The sequence below is a fragment of the Chanos chanos genome, chromosome 4 (assembly GCF_902362185.1).
Source record: "Chanos chanos chromosome 4, fChaCha1.1, whole genome shotgun sequence".
In the NCBI taxonomy this organism is placed as follows: Eukaryota; Metazoa; Chordata; class Actinopteri; order Gonorynchiformes; family Chanidae; genus Chanos; species Chanos chanos.
Window position 1 is genome coordinate 30,745,604 of NC_044498.1, and position 17,274 is coordinate 30,762,877.

The window sequence follows — 17,274 nt, forward strand, 5'->3', positions numbered from 1 at the left end:
TTGAACAAACTTCCTGGTCATCCTTACTTCCTGGATCTGACTTCCTGTGACATCACTATGCATTTATTTCTAAGTGTTACCAAACTACACCACTAGGAGGTGCTAAAGAGACAAAAAAAGAGACCTTGTTACAACTGTAACAGCACACCCAGTTTAGTTCTCCTTCTGTATTTAAGCCCTTGTGTTTGCCTTGTCCTTTGTCTATTGTTGTTTGTTTTCATTTGAAGACACTGGTTGGCTGTACTGTTTATATCCAGTTTTTGTTCCTGTTTATTTATCTGCTTTTTTTTTTGTGTAAGTAAGGTCCTCCTTTTTTTGTTATCACCATCACTGTGTCTTGTGTTTGGGTCCAGCTCCACTGCATGTCTGACAGGTAATGGTTTCTTGGAGTTTTGAATTAGCAGATTGGTTTCAAAATTATCAACACTGAGACCCATTATTTGGATCAATGTAGAATCTCAGGCCATCTTTGAATCCATCCACAGCCTAGCCACATGCCCATACATGCCTCTGAGGATCTGACTGTGGTCTTATGTAACCATTTTCCGTGACAATGAAGGTAATCAAAAGTTGCTTGATTGGACAAGAGACTTGACAGTCCCTCAGTAATAACTCCATTGTTAAGGCAGATTACATACTTTGTGAGCTCAGTATAATTGCCCTTTTTCAGGAACTCCACTGCCTGGCAGCTCACGTCCCACACTGCGTCTTCCTCTACATGACTTGCTGTTGGATTAAATCTATCCAAATATATATAATGGAAAAAATGGACAAAGCTCTCTCCCTACTCATTGTATATGACTGTCTTTCCCTGTTTCTGTCAAAAAGATATGATCTAATCACATGTAATCCACTGTTTTAATACTGAACATCTCAAACTCCATTCAGTTCAAGGTGTGGCGGCAATGTTTCAGTTACAAGTGAGTTGCTCAGACCTGCTCTCTCCAGTGTTTTCACTGATATCTGTTTGGTTTATTCATCAGCATGATCAAAATTACGACCTCTGACATACCCGATAAATGATCCCCAGGAGCCTTTACTGTCTTATACAATCTCATTTTGGGCAGGGCTGCTTTTCCCCATGCTGTGGCGCTCTTCTAAGGGCAGTCCCCCTCATTTTGAGGCTTCATACTATGTTAAACCAGCCAGTTCAACAGAGTACCATTTCTGATGACACATTTGTTTTCTTGGTATTAAATGTTTTCTCTCCTCCTCTCATACTCGTGAACTCTCTATGCATTGTAAGGCTTGACATGTCTGGTTATGGTTACACTATAGCTGTTTCTCAAACACAAACTCTCCTTTTTCTCCACATGTACCTATGACAGTCACATCCTGACATCAGACATGCTTCCAATAATAATGCCAAATGGACAATAGTTTTCTAGTCTTAATCAACACTGTACCACACTCTCTCTCTTACCACACACTGTAACCACCGCTCGTCAGAATGCTTTGCATACATCCACTTTGAAGCAACTGGATAGATATTCTTTGTCTGAATGTGCCTCTTATGTCCTCCTGTATGTTCGCTTCATTAAAGATGCACAAACAGCTTTGCTGACAAGCCAGTCAGTGTGAAACAACACAGATGATTTGTGGGGAAATAGTGTTTCTTTGTTTAGTACAGTAATTAGTTCACTCTTAGCTTATTACTTTAAAGAATCATTCACTATGGATAAATTTTTCACTTACCATTTGTGCTATCCGTTCCTGCTTGTGAGGTTAACTAACTTGCGTGGTCAGGTCATAATTAGTCCTATATTAAACTATATTTAATTCTTGATTAAAGTTAAACTCTCATTGCACATTTTGGTGAGCACTGCTTATGTGGTTATGTTTTATGAGAGATGAGTGCTTTTAATTACTTAAGTACTGAAATGTTAAGCCCATAATTAATGCAGAGTCAATATTAATTCCATAAATTCCACTTTTGTGCAGTATCCCTCACTTGCATGGCAATTCTGTCTCAGCAATACACCCGTATATTTCTCAGAGTTCATTAACTATTGCACTGATTTAAGAATGCTTAACAGTTTAATAAAGCTGTTATGTCAGTGCTACGTACTCATCACAGTAACTGATCTTCCAGTCCCTGTACAGTTGCAGTTTGTATCAGGTCTATCTTATCCCATTCCTGATGTCTCCTCATGTAACTGCTCCTCAGTGGATTTGTCATTCCTACAATAGACAGAACTACTCCAAATCAGTTCTTAATAATGGTCTTCATCGTTGACAATATGTACTAAACTTTTTCATATTTTGTAACAGATTTTGCCTACATCTTTGTGGCACAACTAAGACAACTAGTAATTATTAAAGAGCATTAAAATCAAATTCAGACGTAGTGTAAAAATTAGAAACATTCATGAAACAATGGCTCACATGGTGAATTTGCGGCATTATATTGGTTGTGCAGTGTGAGAGTTCATATCTCTGGTCAAGACTCACTGTGAAGCCTTATGCATCAACACTGATGCCTTCTGCAGGCGAGCTTGTGTAAACGTCTGATACATTAATGAAATGAAGAATGTCTGTGAACTAACTGACCTTGATCATGGAAAAAAAAAACAATTCCCCTCATGTCATTTAGTGAGTCAGTATGTGTTAACGCTCTGCAGATGATTGTCTGAAACAGGGATTAAACAGAGAATTATGTGGCGCTTAAAGGATTCAGAAAATGTCACTGTTTGATTCAGAACTAATTATGCACCTAACATCCACAGCTTCAGCCTTGTGAAAACCGAGGCCTTGGTTGAGATTGATGCATTCTATCTTTTTAGTGTTGGTTGTGTTAATTGCATTATTTTACGAAATATAACAAGTTGTAACTCAGCCCAAGAATCTTTTCATCTTAAATTAGATGTGTTTCTGTACAAATACACTTTGCAAAGCAAACTGCTGTCACTCAGTTACAAATCGTAATTCTAAGTAGTGCCCATGGCGGAGATTAAAACTTGATTTGCTGGAAACTAATTTCCTCAGAATTCAATTTGGTTTAAGTGATTTTTACAACTCCTCAACCCGGAGGCAGCAGAACCATGGTGATACAGATAAACAATTCTTACAGTCAGAATCTTTCACTTGTTCTGTTTACACACACACACACGCACACACACAGAATGGTGCCTGGAGCCCAAGGATCATATGTAACAACCTCTCTGTCTTTGTCCTTTCTGGTGTTAAGACATACGTGAGGACAGAGGGGTTCTCCCTGCTCTTCCATATGGATGATTCTGAAGAAAGCAGGTCTTCATCTCAATCAGGCTAATGGACCAGGCAGAATTACCTGGACGAGTGGAGAGAAGATCCTCTGACTCCAGGACTGCCAGTCACAGCTCCTCAGGGCAGGATTAGACTGACATCCTGTACTTCCACAAATGAAATCGATTAACTCTGTGAAGCTGTGGTTACAGTGGCTGTCAGGGTGCTTTTTATTTTATTTTTTTTAAAGAAAGGGCATTTAAGTTACTAGACACTGTGATTACTCAAAAGACAAGGAGGAGGAGCTGCTTATGGTTCTGTGTTTAATAAATAGCAGGATCACTTAACCAGGGAAAGAGAGAGAGAGAGAGGGCATTGAGTTGTAAGAGAAATCTCACTGCAAAAATTCTCTGTTCAGTAATCTGCTAAAAAGAAGAAATAGGTGAAGAGAAAGAGAGACAAGGAAAGAAAACGAGAGAAAGATCTGCTACACTAATCCCAAGTACAGATGTCACATCAGAAGTTGCACATTGCAAGGTGAGTAATTATCAAGCTGGAGATAATTGTTTTTAGCTGTAACACATTTTCATTGTTCTTGTAGTTCTAAAAGGCCTCAAGTTCTTTTTGTTTTTAATAATAATCTAAATAAGGAATTACGCTCAACTCACCTGAATCACACAGGAGTACAGACATGCCAGATTTCTTATCTGTTAACAGCTTTTCATACATCTGTAATCACCTAAATGAAAATAATTGATCTGTTAACATTTTGTGCAATGTAGGGTGTTAATGTCGGAACTTTTCAAATAGAGACATACAAGGTCAGCTGAAAGTTCATCCTCATGAAGACAATTCATCCCTCTGCTCTGTGTGCATGTGCGTGTGCGTGTGCATGTGTCTTTAACAGCTGTTATGCTTTGCTCCTATGCTACACGTTGCTCTCTCTGAGTCACTGCGTGGATGGACGCAGTAAGGCTCCGATAATTAATTTAAAGCATTTCATCGGCTGTGCTGTGCGAGAGTTCACCTTTATGGCCAAGAAACCAGGCTGTGGAGGCCTGCACATCACCACTGATGCCTGCTGGGGGCGCTGTGAGACCTGGGAGGTGAGACAGTGACATGTGTGCATACATGTGCTCTTTCTCTCTCTCTCTCTCTCTCTCTCTCTCTCTTCCTCTCACATACACATGCATACTCACACATAGGGGCATCTTTGCTATGTAAAATGTGAAACAGAAATTACTCTTCAGCTGTTTAGAGTGAAGGAATTATCTTCATGATCTTAAAAATAGTGTGTTCTATACAGCTCCCCTCCTTTGTATAATTTCCCCTTTTTATTATTGTTCTCATCATTTTTTCTCAGTGCTTCCTCACATACATTCCGTGGGTAAAATACAGGAAACTTGGTGCTCAGCAAAGAAGGAAATGTCACATTGAATGTTTTGCCAACTCAATCTGTCAGTACCTGTCCACGTACTGTTGCAGCTTCAGGATGTGGTTTTTCAGACCCAACCCCAGTGTGTCTGGAGAGTGTCCAAAAAGACCACATTTTCATCAGGTCGCCAGCAGATGTGACCTCAGATTCAATCACAGACCAAATGTTGATATCAAGTACAGTGCCTAAATATTACCCAGTGATGATGATATAAATTAATATTAGTCCAACTGATTATTAGTACAAATTTATGTGACCACATTTTTATTTTCTTTTTTGCTTTTCCTTGTATGATTCTTCTTTTGTTGCTTTTGTCTTTTTGTTGGTTTCTTTTTCTACTGACCTGACGACAAGTCTCCCCCTCCCCCTATGCATTTAAATGAAGAATCTCTCAAGTTTTATTATAAAGGGTTTCATTAATGAAAAAATCATAATTACAGATGCTTACCTTGGCCTGGTTTTCTCACACACAATGAAGCCTATATTCATGCAAAGGAGTGAAACATTTCTACCACTGTATGCAAGTCGACAGTTATAAGACAAAAGTCCTCATTGCCAAAGTAACTGATACAAAACCCAAACTCTAAGCATTATTTCAGAGACACACCATGGCTGTAAAACCAACTACAGTCAGTTTAAGACAGATGAGTAACTATGAGTAACTTTTTATTTGCCTGTGTTTATTCACCATAGAAGCCGGTCCTGGACCCACCCTTTATTGAGTCGTACCAGAGAGTGTGCACCTATAACGAAACGCGTTTTGTGACTGTCCAGCTGCCAAACTGTACCAGTGACATTGACCCTTCCTATACCTACCCAGTGGCCATTAGGTGTGACTGTGGAGTGTGTCTGACCAGTAACACGGAATGCATCACCTCAGTGTGAACACTCACGACCGTAGCTATAAATCAGTGGCTAATGTCAGTCTGTCTGTGCTTGTATTAAAGAATTTTTAATCACAGCTTTAATGTTTCTGAATGGGGTTTTGGGTTTTTTGGGGGTTTTTTTAGCTTGTTTTTTCACCTCCACTTACAAACACAGAAAAATCTCAGCAAGGCTTACAGTATTTCTTTGGGGGGGTGGGGGGTTACAGAGAGCGTTGGAGATTAATAGCCTATATAATACACTGCATGGCAAATACAGGGTACAACATGAAAGATGGTGTATCAAAATAAATGAATTATCATACATTGTTAAGTATGAAAGCATATGTAGTTTTGTTAATTTCATCCTCAGACCTGCAAACTGAAAAAAAAAGTCTAAACTGCTTTGAGTGTAGATCATTTGCATTATTCACATTTTTGGGACATGAGATTAATTTGTTTGTTTGTTTATTTTGTTTGTTTGTTTGTGTGCATGTGTGTTTGTGTGTGGGCTTTACATTCTTCTGGCATTGTGTGGATCTGATGTGTCCCAGTGACAGTATAAATATCTGACAGACTTGTGTCTGTGTGTGATGATGTTTTTATGGTACCACGACGGAGAACTATTTTTTATTGATTGATTCAAACATCAGTGCCAAAACATGCATTTGGCTGCAGAAAGGGGTCATAGCATGTCATTTATCTTTAGTACCAGGGAAAATTGATCGCAGTCTCTCTCTCTCCCTCTCTCTCTCTCTCTCTCTCTCTCTCTCTCTCTCTCTCACTCTCTTTCTCTCTCTCTCTCTCTCTCTCTCTCTCTCTCTCTCTCTCTCACTGTCTCTCTTTCGTGTCTGTCTGTGTCTGGGACAGGGTGTCTCTGTGAAAATCTGAATTACTTTACAGACTTTTTGTGCTTTAATTCTGTTCTCTGGTGAAGCACAACACAGCAGACTGGACAATAAATGGAAAAAATAAAAGATGACACTACAGTACTCACTGAAGAACATGGAGTTCTCACAGGAGAAGTGAATGGTTGTTTCTGTGTCTTAGAGGGGTTATGTAACACCATTATAGGGTTTTTTCTGCTTTAACCTGCTGGAGCACCTCCCTGTTCTGGCAGTCTCTTCGCTATGCACATTCTTACACACCCTTATCCGCATACTTCTGGCATGTATTCAAAAACAGAACCATATCTGTGTCAGTGACACTAAATCAATCTGACCTCTTGAATATGAGTTGTATTTTGATAATTAGTCACCAGAATAGTATGGTGCTGTGAGAAATGGGTCCTGTGTCCTCATCTATCAGTGAAATCACTCCAGGTCTTTCTGATCCCTCTGGAAGCCAACAGCACTTGTTCCAGCTATAATACAGTGTGACATTTCAGTTCTCTTGAGTGCGTGTGTGTGTGTGAGTGTGTCTGCGTGAGTGTCAGGGTGTAGTCTCCTGGCAGAGAACACACACAGTGGGTGGGGGTCATGTTCAGGCCATGGCATATACAACTCACGGGGTGGGCAGACGGCCAATGTGTGTCTGCATGCAAGTTATGTAATGCCACATACACACAAACACACACACACACACACACAAACAAACTGCAGATCTGTAGGTGATAGAGGACTGAGCTGCAGTCTAACCACACCCCACAGCTGTGACTGTCACCCTTTTCTCCTCTCCTCTGTTACATGTCCCTCACTCCCCCCTCACTGCTCCCTCACTCATTCACTTACAGGCACTTATAAACACACACATACACACACACACACACACACACACACACTCATTCTGTCATTTCCTCTGCATCCTCACTCATTCATTCACTAATCGTCTCAGACTCTGTCATAAGTCTCAGTACGAAAAGAGGAGACATTCGGACTGTGGCTGGTATTCTATCTAAGGACTATCTCCTCAGTGTTACACAAACTAATGATAATGCTGAAGTTGACAAATGGTTCAGTCTCACTAATGTAAAAATGATGAGCCTTGCTGGGTTCCAGATGAACTGGAAATACAAAGCCTGTGTAATTATCTCAATATCTAACACTGTGTGAGAGAAGTCTGGACATCAACCCTGCTTGAGTGACTTTTCATAATCTCAACCCACACACCTTTGCATTAAAACAGAAACCCAGTTTTCACAGACCAAGTTTGTCTAGTGTCTTTCTTTTGTTTTTTGTTTTTTTGTTTGTTTGTTTGTTTTTTAACGGTGTATTGCTATTCATGTCCTGTGGCTGAAATCACAACCTTTACCCAGAGTATTTAGTGTGTATGTGACTGGTTATCAGTGACCGGTTCCATTAATGGTGTACAGAAAACCATACCCTCAGAAATGTGTAACTAAACTCAGTTCGGCTGTTAATTAATCCGATGATGGTACTCTTATACATGCTGTACTCTTACATAGTACTCTCAGACATGTTCATTTCATTATTAGTTCAAACTCTGGCTTTAAAGTATTGTAATAAGTAATCCATCCTTCACACACTGGCACCAAAGGGTCTCTCTGTAAATGTGAGAGCAATTGTACTTCCCTTTTCCTCAGCTTACTGAAACAGTGTGATTTAGAACATATGTTTCCATTCCATTTATCAAGAAAAACTTTGAAAAACTGACATCCCAGTCATGTTTTACCTAAAGTCAAAAAATTGTCAACACAAATATATTTATATCTCCTCATGATTGACAAATCTGCTGACTGATCGTGTTTTGCACTATCTGACCCTTTTCAAGGAGATGCTTTAAGATACTTATCTCATAGACCACAACTCTTGCAAACACCATGCTTTGTGCGTACACATAGAACAGGGGTGTTAAAATCCAGTCCTGGAAGACCAGTGTCCTGCCAGTTTTTGTTTTCACCTCTTAGTTACCTGTTGATTTTCACCTTGAAAACCGGTGTGCACACTCTTCAGCCAGTCAGAGATTGTATGTAGTTAGTCGACAAGAAAAACAGCTGGACCATGGACCTCCAGGACTGGATTTAGACATAGAACCACAGCCAAAAAAAAAAAAAAGAAAAGAAAAAGAAAAAGAAAAAGCTTCATAACTGTGGCTCTCATGTTTGGACCACAGGTGGCACTACAGCAAGCATGATATGCTTCACACAGAGACACGACACTATGAACAAATATCACTTTTCAAACAGCTATGACACTACAAACAAATATCACGTTTCAAACAGCCATGACACTATGAACAAATATGAGTATCCTGCTCATGATTGTTATGGCATCCATCATACGGGGCATATTTGAATTTAGAAAATAAAGAAATTTTACAGTCATGAATGACTGGTCCATAAGTACAGTATAAATCATCCAAGAGGAGAGTTACATCATCTATGAGAACATGTATCATTCTACAAACTACTACTACTGGAATACCCCCCTCAATTCACACTACGGAGCACATTTCTTTAAAAAGCTTATAAATCTGTGCTCAGGAAAACTCCAAACAGCAGCTGTATTGTCAGGAGAATATGCAAAGACACACAAGAGTTTTAAAAAATCCAAACTAATTAATGTCAAGCAAACACAAATAACATACAATGGCGTATGACTCTAGACTCTTAATTTTCATTAGAGACTGCCTGCAAAGAAAAGCCAACAAAACACTATGAGACAGAAAACCAGTCTGCAGCAGAGTGTCGTTTTTTTTCGTTGACCATCAGATTTAAACCTTTTTGGTCTGACGTGACTGCAATACTATGCATCATCCTGTGGGGGTAAATGTCCCGGACACAGACCCCCACACCATGGATACAGACACCTCTCCAGGCCTTGTCTCCGGATCCCAGTGAGCTGAAGACTGGTCAGCCTGAGCCTGAAACAAGCTCTCACTGAGAATATCATCAAACAGGAGTCAGCTCATCTTGTGTGTGTGTACTGCATGAAGTGTGTGTATCATGAAACAGGAGTCAGCTCCTCTTGTGTGTGTGTACTGCATGAAGTGTGTGTATCATGAAATAGGAGTCAACTCCTCTTGTGTGTGTGTACTGCATGAAGTGTGTGTATCATGAAACAGGAGTCAACTCCTGTTCTGTGTGTGAATGGCATACAGAGACACACCCAAAAACAAAACAAACAAAATAACAAACAAAAAAAAACCAGGACAGGGGTCTCATGTGTTGCACTGCAGACGAACGACAAATCAAATAAACAAAGATGACACACAGCCTCAGATTACTCTGACTTCACATCCACTTCGGTAACTTTGACGAAAATGTAAGAAAATTGCCACATAAAATTTGCCAGATACAAGTATAGAAAAAGAATTGACATGAAAATGTTGTTCTTTGTGCATTCCGGGACACTGTGTTCTGTAGGCATAAATATTTATGATGTGTACTAAATCACTAAAAATAATAAGATACATTTCTGCTGTGGTCTAGAGACGTGATGCAGCTGCCATGAGGTTCCACATGGATGTCACATATAGCTCCTGCACCCAAACAAGACAACCATGCTTGACAAACATACATTTTTATAAACATAACACAATTAAAAATAGTTAGCATCACCAGTTAAATAATCACCCCAGGGCATCTCCATCTAAAACATAAATGTCTTCTTCCCACATGTGTCTTGTGATTGCTATATAAAGCAACTGATTAGAGTCAGGAGATGATAACTCTGGGGCTATGTAGAAACTTGTTCCAAACAACGCGTGATCCCGGACCTCGTGGTTCCGTTAGATTTCAGCTAACTTTTTTGGAGCAAGCCAGACAACTTTTTTTAACCGTCATGCACTAGAGAATGCATGACGGTTAAAAAAGAGAATGCATGTGCTGTCAGGGCAGCACAGAACTGATCCTGAAGTTGTGTATTCTTCTGTCTGCACAGTTTACCTACCTGTATTAATCCAGTCTGAAGCCATAGGCAAGGACTTGACATTACTCCTCTGTACAAAATGATCACTGTCATGTCACCATGAGGATCACTTGGTTAGATCAGTGTTCAATACCACACCGCTGTTCTGTTTTGGCTGTGAAAAGTCTACTGTAGAGTAAGCAATTACAACGTGTGTGATGAAAATTTCACAAACCGTCTGAGGAAATTCAAATGTGAACAGACAGTATACAAAGATGTAAAACATATATCACATGTATTTTACTCCAAGTTGAAAAGTACCTATTATAATGGCACCCTAATCTCAAAATCATGTGATATTAGCGCAGTTTTTAAAGCATATCTTTCACCATTGATGCTGGAGTTTCTCATGAAATATAATAATGTGCTGAAACAGACAGAAGTGTGGTCTGGTAGAGAGGAGGAGGGTACAGTGATGAAATGTTACTCTGTGTGACTGGTAGAGGGGCAGAGGGTACAGTGATGAAATGTTACTCTGTTTGACTGGTAGAGGGGCAGAGGGTACAGTGATGAAATGTTACTCTGTGTGACTGGTAGAGGGGCAGAGGGTACAGTGATGAAATGTTACTCTGTGTGACTGGTAGAGGGGCAGAGGGTACAGTGATGAAATGTTACTCTGTGTGACTGGTAGAGGGGCAGAGGGTACAGTGATGAAATGTTACTCTGTGTGACTGGTAGAGGGGCAGAGGGTACAGTGATGAAATGTTACTCTGTGTGACTGGTAGAGGGGCAGAGAGTACAGTGATGAAATGTTACTCGGTGTGACCTGTAAATCTATTCTGGCAATATTTCTGTGGCGGGCTTTGATCCAGTGAGAGGCTCTAAACTGCTGCCCTGGTGAACATTACAGGAGCACTCAAATCTGGCTTGACTACGTTTGGGTATCCATGTCTATCTCCTTCTTTTACAGCAAAACAAACAGTGTAGTGTGTACCTAATTTAAAAATGTCTAGTTTTATGAATTGGTAATACTCTATGTGTATTTACTGCTGCTAGGTAACAGAATTATATGGTGATTAAGCTTAAATCTCATTTGAACAATACACCAATTGGTCTGACATGCTTTAAAACTCAACTGTTTCATGCTCACATTGTCTGTGATGTGGATCAGCTGGATTCTTTTGTCATATGAACTACCATAGGAAAATCCCGTAAGCAGGATTGTTCTTGAATACCCTGACATTGTATGCTGGATGCTGGACTGAGTATAATTTTTGTGGAAGACTACAGGTGGCATTTTAAACACTGTAAGATCAAAAACATAGTAAGAACAATGAAGCGCACAACCCATGTCTCATCCCCTGTGTCTGCTTACAGGGGAAACTCACAGGATTTGCCTTATGAACTCATCTTAGCCTATATAAGCCTGATCACATGTTTCTTTCTTTCTGTTTCTTTCAGTAAATAAACCCGACCTTATAATACACACAAAACTACATTGTCTTACCTTCCCATTAGCAGTGGCAGCTGTGATAGCAGTGAATTTCCAAATGAATGATTTTTAAACAAAAAAAAAAAGATTTCTATTGGCCGCACTGTCTTCTGTCGATGTGTGAGCTTGTTTCAAATAATTAAAAGGAGACAATTGTCAAAAAGGGGCCTTTCTGTTGTCACAGCTAAAACTAATGCAGTAGGGAGCTTGCACAATCACTTGGACAAAGTGTGACTTACTGGTTCCCCAAAGCTCAAGGTGTTGTCACAAAATGAATGTAAGCCATCTGTGTGGGGACCTCTTTCTGCTCCATTCATGGGCAGTGCTCCTCCTCTGTTTGCAGTGCTAGCAAGAACATGCAGTCATACCATAAGCACAGACATTTCAAAGTAATTGAACTGGAGTACCACTTTTAACATAGCCTTTTAATGGTTTATTTCTCCCACATACTATTGTTCAGCAACACAAAACTGAGGAACAGAAAGTACACTTTGTGGGAGGCACATATCAGAGGTGGTTTTGTGAGGTGGAACCGTCCGGTGAAATCAGATCAGTTTTGTGAAGTGGAACTTTCCAGTGAAATTGGCAAGGACCTGTACATTTGTCAAGCTGTTATCCAACTTCAAGTAGCAAAATGTAAAACTAAATAAACAAATGAAAAATAAAAATAATCACATTCACTGGAAGCCTTGACACAATCAGAGACTGTTTGGGAACCAAAAACAACAAACAGCCAGCAGAACTTTAGAGAGAGCTATAAATTTGTTTTTTTCCAGAAGAATTAAAACTATTCAGGCTCTCTCCGTAACAGCACTTTGTTTTCCTGCTGTACACTGTGACTGTGAGTGAGCAAGGTCAGAGTACACCTTACTCACACAGAGAGAGTTTAGAGCTGTTAAGTCAGAGCTCTCCCCACAAAGTCCAACTTTAAACCAAAAACAGCAAAAAAAAAAAAGTCAACCACTTTCATCTGAAAAGAGTAAAAAAAGTACAAAAATTCTTTCAGTTTTAACATGTATATCTCCCTCACCTGCCACATGGTAAAATCTGTGTACAACAAGGAACAAATACTTGAAAAAGCATTGTTTCGGAGACACAGCTTCAGGACAGAATTACGAATGTGATGAATTAGAAGTGGAACTAGACATATGGATAGCGAGACAATGTTAATTGATTAAAAGAAAGAAAGAAAGAAAGAAAGAAAGAAAGAAAGAAAGAAAGAAAGAAAGAAAGAAAGGAGAAAAGTAAATGTGGAGAAAATAAACTGGGAAAGTTAGTGTTTTCTTGCAAAGGCCTCTCGAGTGATATACATTGGTCTTGCACAGAGACGGTGTAATAATATTGCTTTTACATTTAAATATTAAAAAGCTTGTGACTATTGAAAGTCTCATTCTCATACAGAGATCATGCTCTCACAGAACCGTTAAATCCTAACTGGTAAAAAGAATCCAGTGATTAATACCACCCTCTTTGCATTAATATAATGGAACCAGTGAAGTTAGTCTTCTGAATTCATTTGGTGCTGTGCCTCATGGAACCAGACTTGTCAGAACATGCTGCTACTTTTACTCAAAAACCTGTTTTTTTTTCTTATTGTGAGTAAATGCGATAAAAGCAAGTTTCTATGTACAGGGCGAAGGTCAAAAGTGATCTCAGTAGTTCTTATAAGCTTACATGCTGTCAGCTACAGGATGTACATGCAAGAAATGGTCATAAATACTAAAGTCCTCTTTGGCAGACCAGAATCCAGCTGGACATGCAAATATTTACCAAAACAAATTGTTTATATTAAAATAAGCTTAGTTAAACTCCCTTTAAGGGAGACATGTCAGATATGTAAAAGTTTCAGCAGCACACAGAGTTCAAGAGATCAACACCTCTTTAAATACCCCATGAACGACAACTTAAAATATTTTCAGTTCTAATCTCTGTTTCAGTTTCACTGCTTGTATAACAGAAGTAAAACAGAACTGTTTTGTCTAAGTGGTTTGTCACTTAAGAGAGCATGTTTTTTGTTTTCTCACAGGGACCCAATGTCCTGGTCAGAGTCAGGTGTACCTGGGGTGGACACAGTGAAGACATCGCTGGATTTAAGTCTGAGTCTTTGCATTTTGGGGGTAGAGATCTGGTCAGGAGATGCTCTCTTCTCTGAAAGCAACCTCAGAATCTGGCCCACCTGGTCCTCCAGGGTAGCCATGCGGACGCTCAGGGCCTGGATCTCCCCGCGAAGCTCCAGCTTGGCCTCCTGCAGGACGGCCTGAAATGAGTGCTCCTGCCCAAGGTAGAAGTGCTCCTGAGACAGCACCTCCCGACCTCCACCTCCTCCCCCAGGCACGGGGCTGTAGGCCTCCCCAAACCGGTCCAGCCTCTGATCGCTCTGAGTCAGGCCACTATCCCAGGAATCTGTTTTCCGTAGGGAGTTTTTCCTAGATACACTCTCTCCTTCCAGGAACCTGTCTGCTTGGCCCACCCCATCCGTGTGCAGTCTGACCTCTGGGGAGAGGCGCTCTGCCGATGAGGCCTTGTTGTTCAGCGGCCCTTTCCTCCGCTCCTCCACCGGCGGAGATGGGGAAGTTCCCAAGTTTTTCTTGAGTCGTGACCATCCCCGCCCCACGCCAGTAGGGTTGGCACGTGCCGCATTACTCACCTTTACCTGTGCTGAGTCACTCATTGGAACAGGGCTCGTGTTAGGCTTCAACTCCCCCACCTCCTGGTTGTTCTGTTTGAAGGTGTCACCAGTCTTGGTGCAGGCCAGAGAGTTGTTAATGGATGTGATCTGGGATATGGTTACCATGCTGCTGCAGCTCACTGTGCTGGCCAAGCCATTTTGACCTGAGAGCTGTGTGTTCTGCTGCACAATGGCAGTGTGCAAGTGTTTCTGGAGGCCTTGAGCATGCAGATGATGTTGAGGTTGGTGCTGCTCAACCTGGAACTGGTTCTTTTCTAGGTCCAGTTGTGTGGTGGCACCCTGGTTCCGGAGCTCCCTCTGCTGCTTGAACTTCTGGAAGAGTTTTCTGACCGGGTGGTCGGCAGGGATGGTGATTTGGACATCATTTTTGGATCGCTGTCTCTCCTCCTCTTCCTTCTTCACGTCACTGATCTTTCGAAATTTGATCTGAGTGGAGATAGAGAAATAAACTGTGCTTAACGCACTGGATATTAAGAAGTATGACCTTTAGGTTGGCAGGCACATAACTAAAACAGTAACGCAGACTTCCTGTCTTTGAATTGGGGCAGTGAATGTATTTTCAAAAAAAAAAAGAAAAAAAAGAAAAGAAAATACAAAACTCAGAATCCAGCTGATCAATCACTGCTTACAACCATCATGTTGAATTTGTTCAGATGAATACTTTCAAATATTCATTACTTATTATATCTCAATAAACATAGCTCTCCATTAAGAGTACTTGTACAATCAAAAGTAAAACATGCAGAAGTGGCTGATGGAGTTTTAAGCAGACAAAGGCATATGGAGACGCAGAATTTCTTGCGTAACGTTCCATTTTGGGGACCAGGAACAGGTCTGGCCTCTGGAGCGGGTGCTTTTTGGAGGTCTTTGTTAAATTATACATTCCTGTTCCCTCTGTACCACTGCACTCCCCTGTTTCACATCCATTCGTCTGCAGCAGTAATTATGGTGTCAGGGAAGGCTGCAGTAGTCACGGCATTTTAGTGTTATTTTCAGTTTGAAATAATAATGATGCCGTTTTCTCTTTGCACACAGCTGTGAGCAAGAGAACATAGAGAGCAGGGTATGGTGAAAGGCAGAGCTTTGCTCCTCTCCCAAACCTTGTGTCAAGGTTTACCATAGCCTCCTATAGGCTACTGTCTCTGTTTCACTTCCTTCAGCATGAATTCATATTTACAGTGTAAATGTATTTCTGTCAGATATGTCGAAGTACTGCAGACCATAAGCAGTAGAATTTCCTAAATGAGACAGACCTCTGGCGTATTCAGAGCACTGGGAGAGGGGACTGAGGGAGGGGACACAAAGCTCCGGAGTAAGCAGCTGTTTAACTGGGAGCTGAGGTTTACAGAGACTTCAGTGACAGTGAGGGCTCTCCTGTGGAGTTAATCCTGCCCTGAAATACCTTATCCATAATGGACAGTTAGTGGGAATTACTGCAGCAAGGAGCAGGGACAAGTGTTCAGCAATGTGTGGAATAATGTTTTTCTAAAATTATCCGGGGCACAGTGCCACCTGGTCATTACATCTGATAAACAAACTATTTGTCAAGAGCAGACCTCTAAGAGGAGTAATCAAACAATTTGTTTAACATTATACATTATGTACTCCAGCTCCAGCTCTTTATTTTCTCCTCTCTGTGTTTACCTTTATATATATATATATATATATATATATATATATACACACACACACACACACACATATATATATATATGTATGTATGTGTGTGTGTGTGTGTGTGTGTGTGTGTGTGTGTATTCATCCACTGAAAGACAAACTCTTGGTCAATAGCTGTAAGTGCAATGATCAGTAACTATCAGTGCAGTTAATACCTTGCATAAATATATCAGTTTTGCTTTTGATGAATGCTTTTCAGTGAATCCAAACTTAGTAAAACATCAATGAGGAAACTGTCTTTTAAAATTTAACGGTACATCCTCTCAAAAGCATATTTCCAAAAAGGTACTCTACTTGAAAAAAAGAACACCTGAAAAATAAAAACTCATTTTCTTTACATCAAAACAAAATGTTCAATACTGATTATACACTGTGCTCTTTTTTATTATTCAATTATTGATTGTTTTATTTATTATTATTTATTTCTCGTATTTCAATTGAAGTTACTAATCTGACAGGCAAGAATGAATACTGTTTATGCTTACTCAGTCAAGGTTAGATTTCACCCCATATTTACCATTGTTACAACACATTACCGACAGGGAATTAATCTCCCTCATAGTAAAATCATCTAGTTTTTCCATTTCCTATATGGCCTCTTCATGAATGTGGGCATGGTCTTTTCCAGGAACAGTCTTCTCTGCTTTATCAGTGTTAACTGTTCTTCCTGTTCCCATCTGTCACATGCCGCACCCTCACTGTAACTGCTTCTGTACCAGCAGGGGCTGAAAATAAATACATTTAAATATAACTACACTTTCCCTTTTCACATTTAGAATAAAATTATACATTTTACTGTACAATGTTTTAAATCTAGGACCAAACTAGTACAGGCTATCAATGCTTGCTGAGGTTATTTAGATGGCTCATTAAAAACCGCTCATAATTACTGATTCAAAGTCAGCTTTGTTTTTAAACTCTCACATTGCCACTATTCCTATACTTAACTCAAGAGAGTTTTTAATAGCTGTGTACAGAGGTGTCATTATCTGTATATGTATCTGTTCAACCCACAAACCGATCTGTCTCTGTATCTGTATTTGGATAGTAGGCCAGAAGTGGGCGTGGTTTGTATCAGAAGTCGCCTTAAATTAGGCAAATGTTGT

The 17,274-nt window shown here is 40.1% G+C and overlaps 2 protein-coding genes across 3 annotated transcripts in view; one reads left to right on the forward strand and one right to left on the reverse strand.

The window, feature by feature from the left end:
* Positions 1–3,712: 3,712 nt before the first annotated feature.
* gphb5 (glycoprotein hormone subunit beta 5) lies at positions 3,713–5,524 on the forward strand. The gene is made up of 3 exons (XM_030772231.1): positions 3,713–3,741; positions 4,112–4,310; positions 5,333–5,524. Exons 1-3 carry the CDS (start codon positions 3,713–3,715, stop codon positions 5,522–5,524), a joined length of 420 nt encoding a protein of 139 aa, XP_030628091.1.
* A 7,535-nt stretch (positions 5,525–13,059) lies between these two features.
* The window catches only part of kcnh5b (potassium voltage-gated channel, subfamily H (eag-related), member 5b), a 36,617-nt gene continuing 32,402 nt past the window's right edge, over positions 13,060–17,274 (reverse strand). The window contains exons 11-12 of one of the 2 annotated variants that reach the window (XM_030772625.1): positions 14,700–14,917; positions 13,060–14,615 (exon numbers count right to left, since the gene is read on the reverse strand). In XM_030772625.1, coding sequence (XP_030628485.1) covers positions 13,823–14,615; positions 14,700–14,917 — 1,011 coding nt within the window. In that variant the 3' untranslated portion in view covers positions 13,060–13,822. Of the gene's footprint in view, positions 14,918–17,274 lie in introns of both variants that reach the window. The other variant, XM_030772624.1, reaches the window with a different exon arrangement.

Bases quoted from the DNA above. Each gene is read 5' to 3' on its own strand.
- gphb5 (XM_030772231.1), top strand. From the start codon at position 3,713: ATGTCACATCAGAAGTTGCACATTGCAAG. The intron at 3,742-4,111 runs GTGAGTAATTAT...TGTCTTTAACAG, and splicing joins CAGAAGTTGCACATTGCAAG to CTGTTATGCTTTGCTCCTAT. The intron at 4,311-5,332 runs GTGAGACAGTGA...TATTCACCATAG, and splicing joins GGCGCTGTGAGACCTGGGAG to AAGCCGGTCCTGGACCCACC.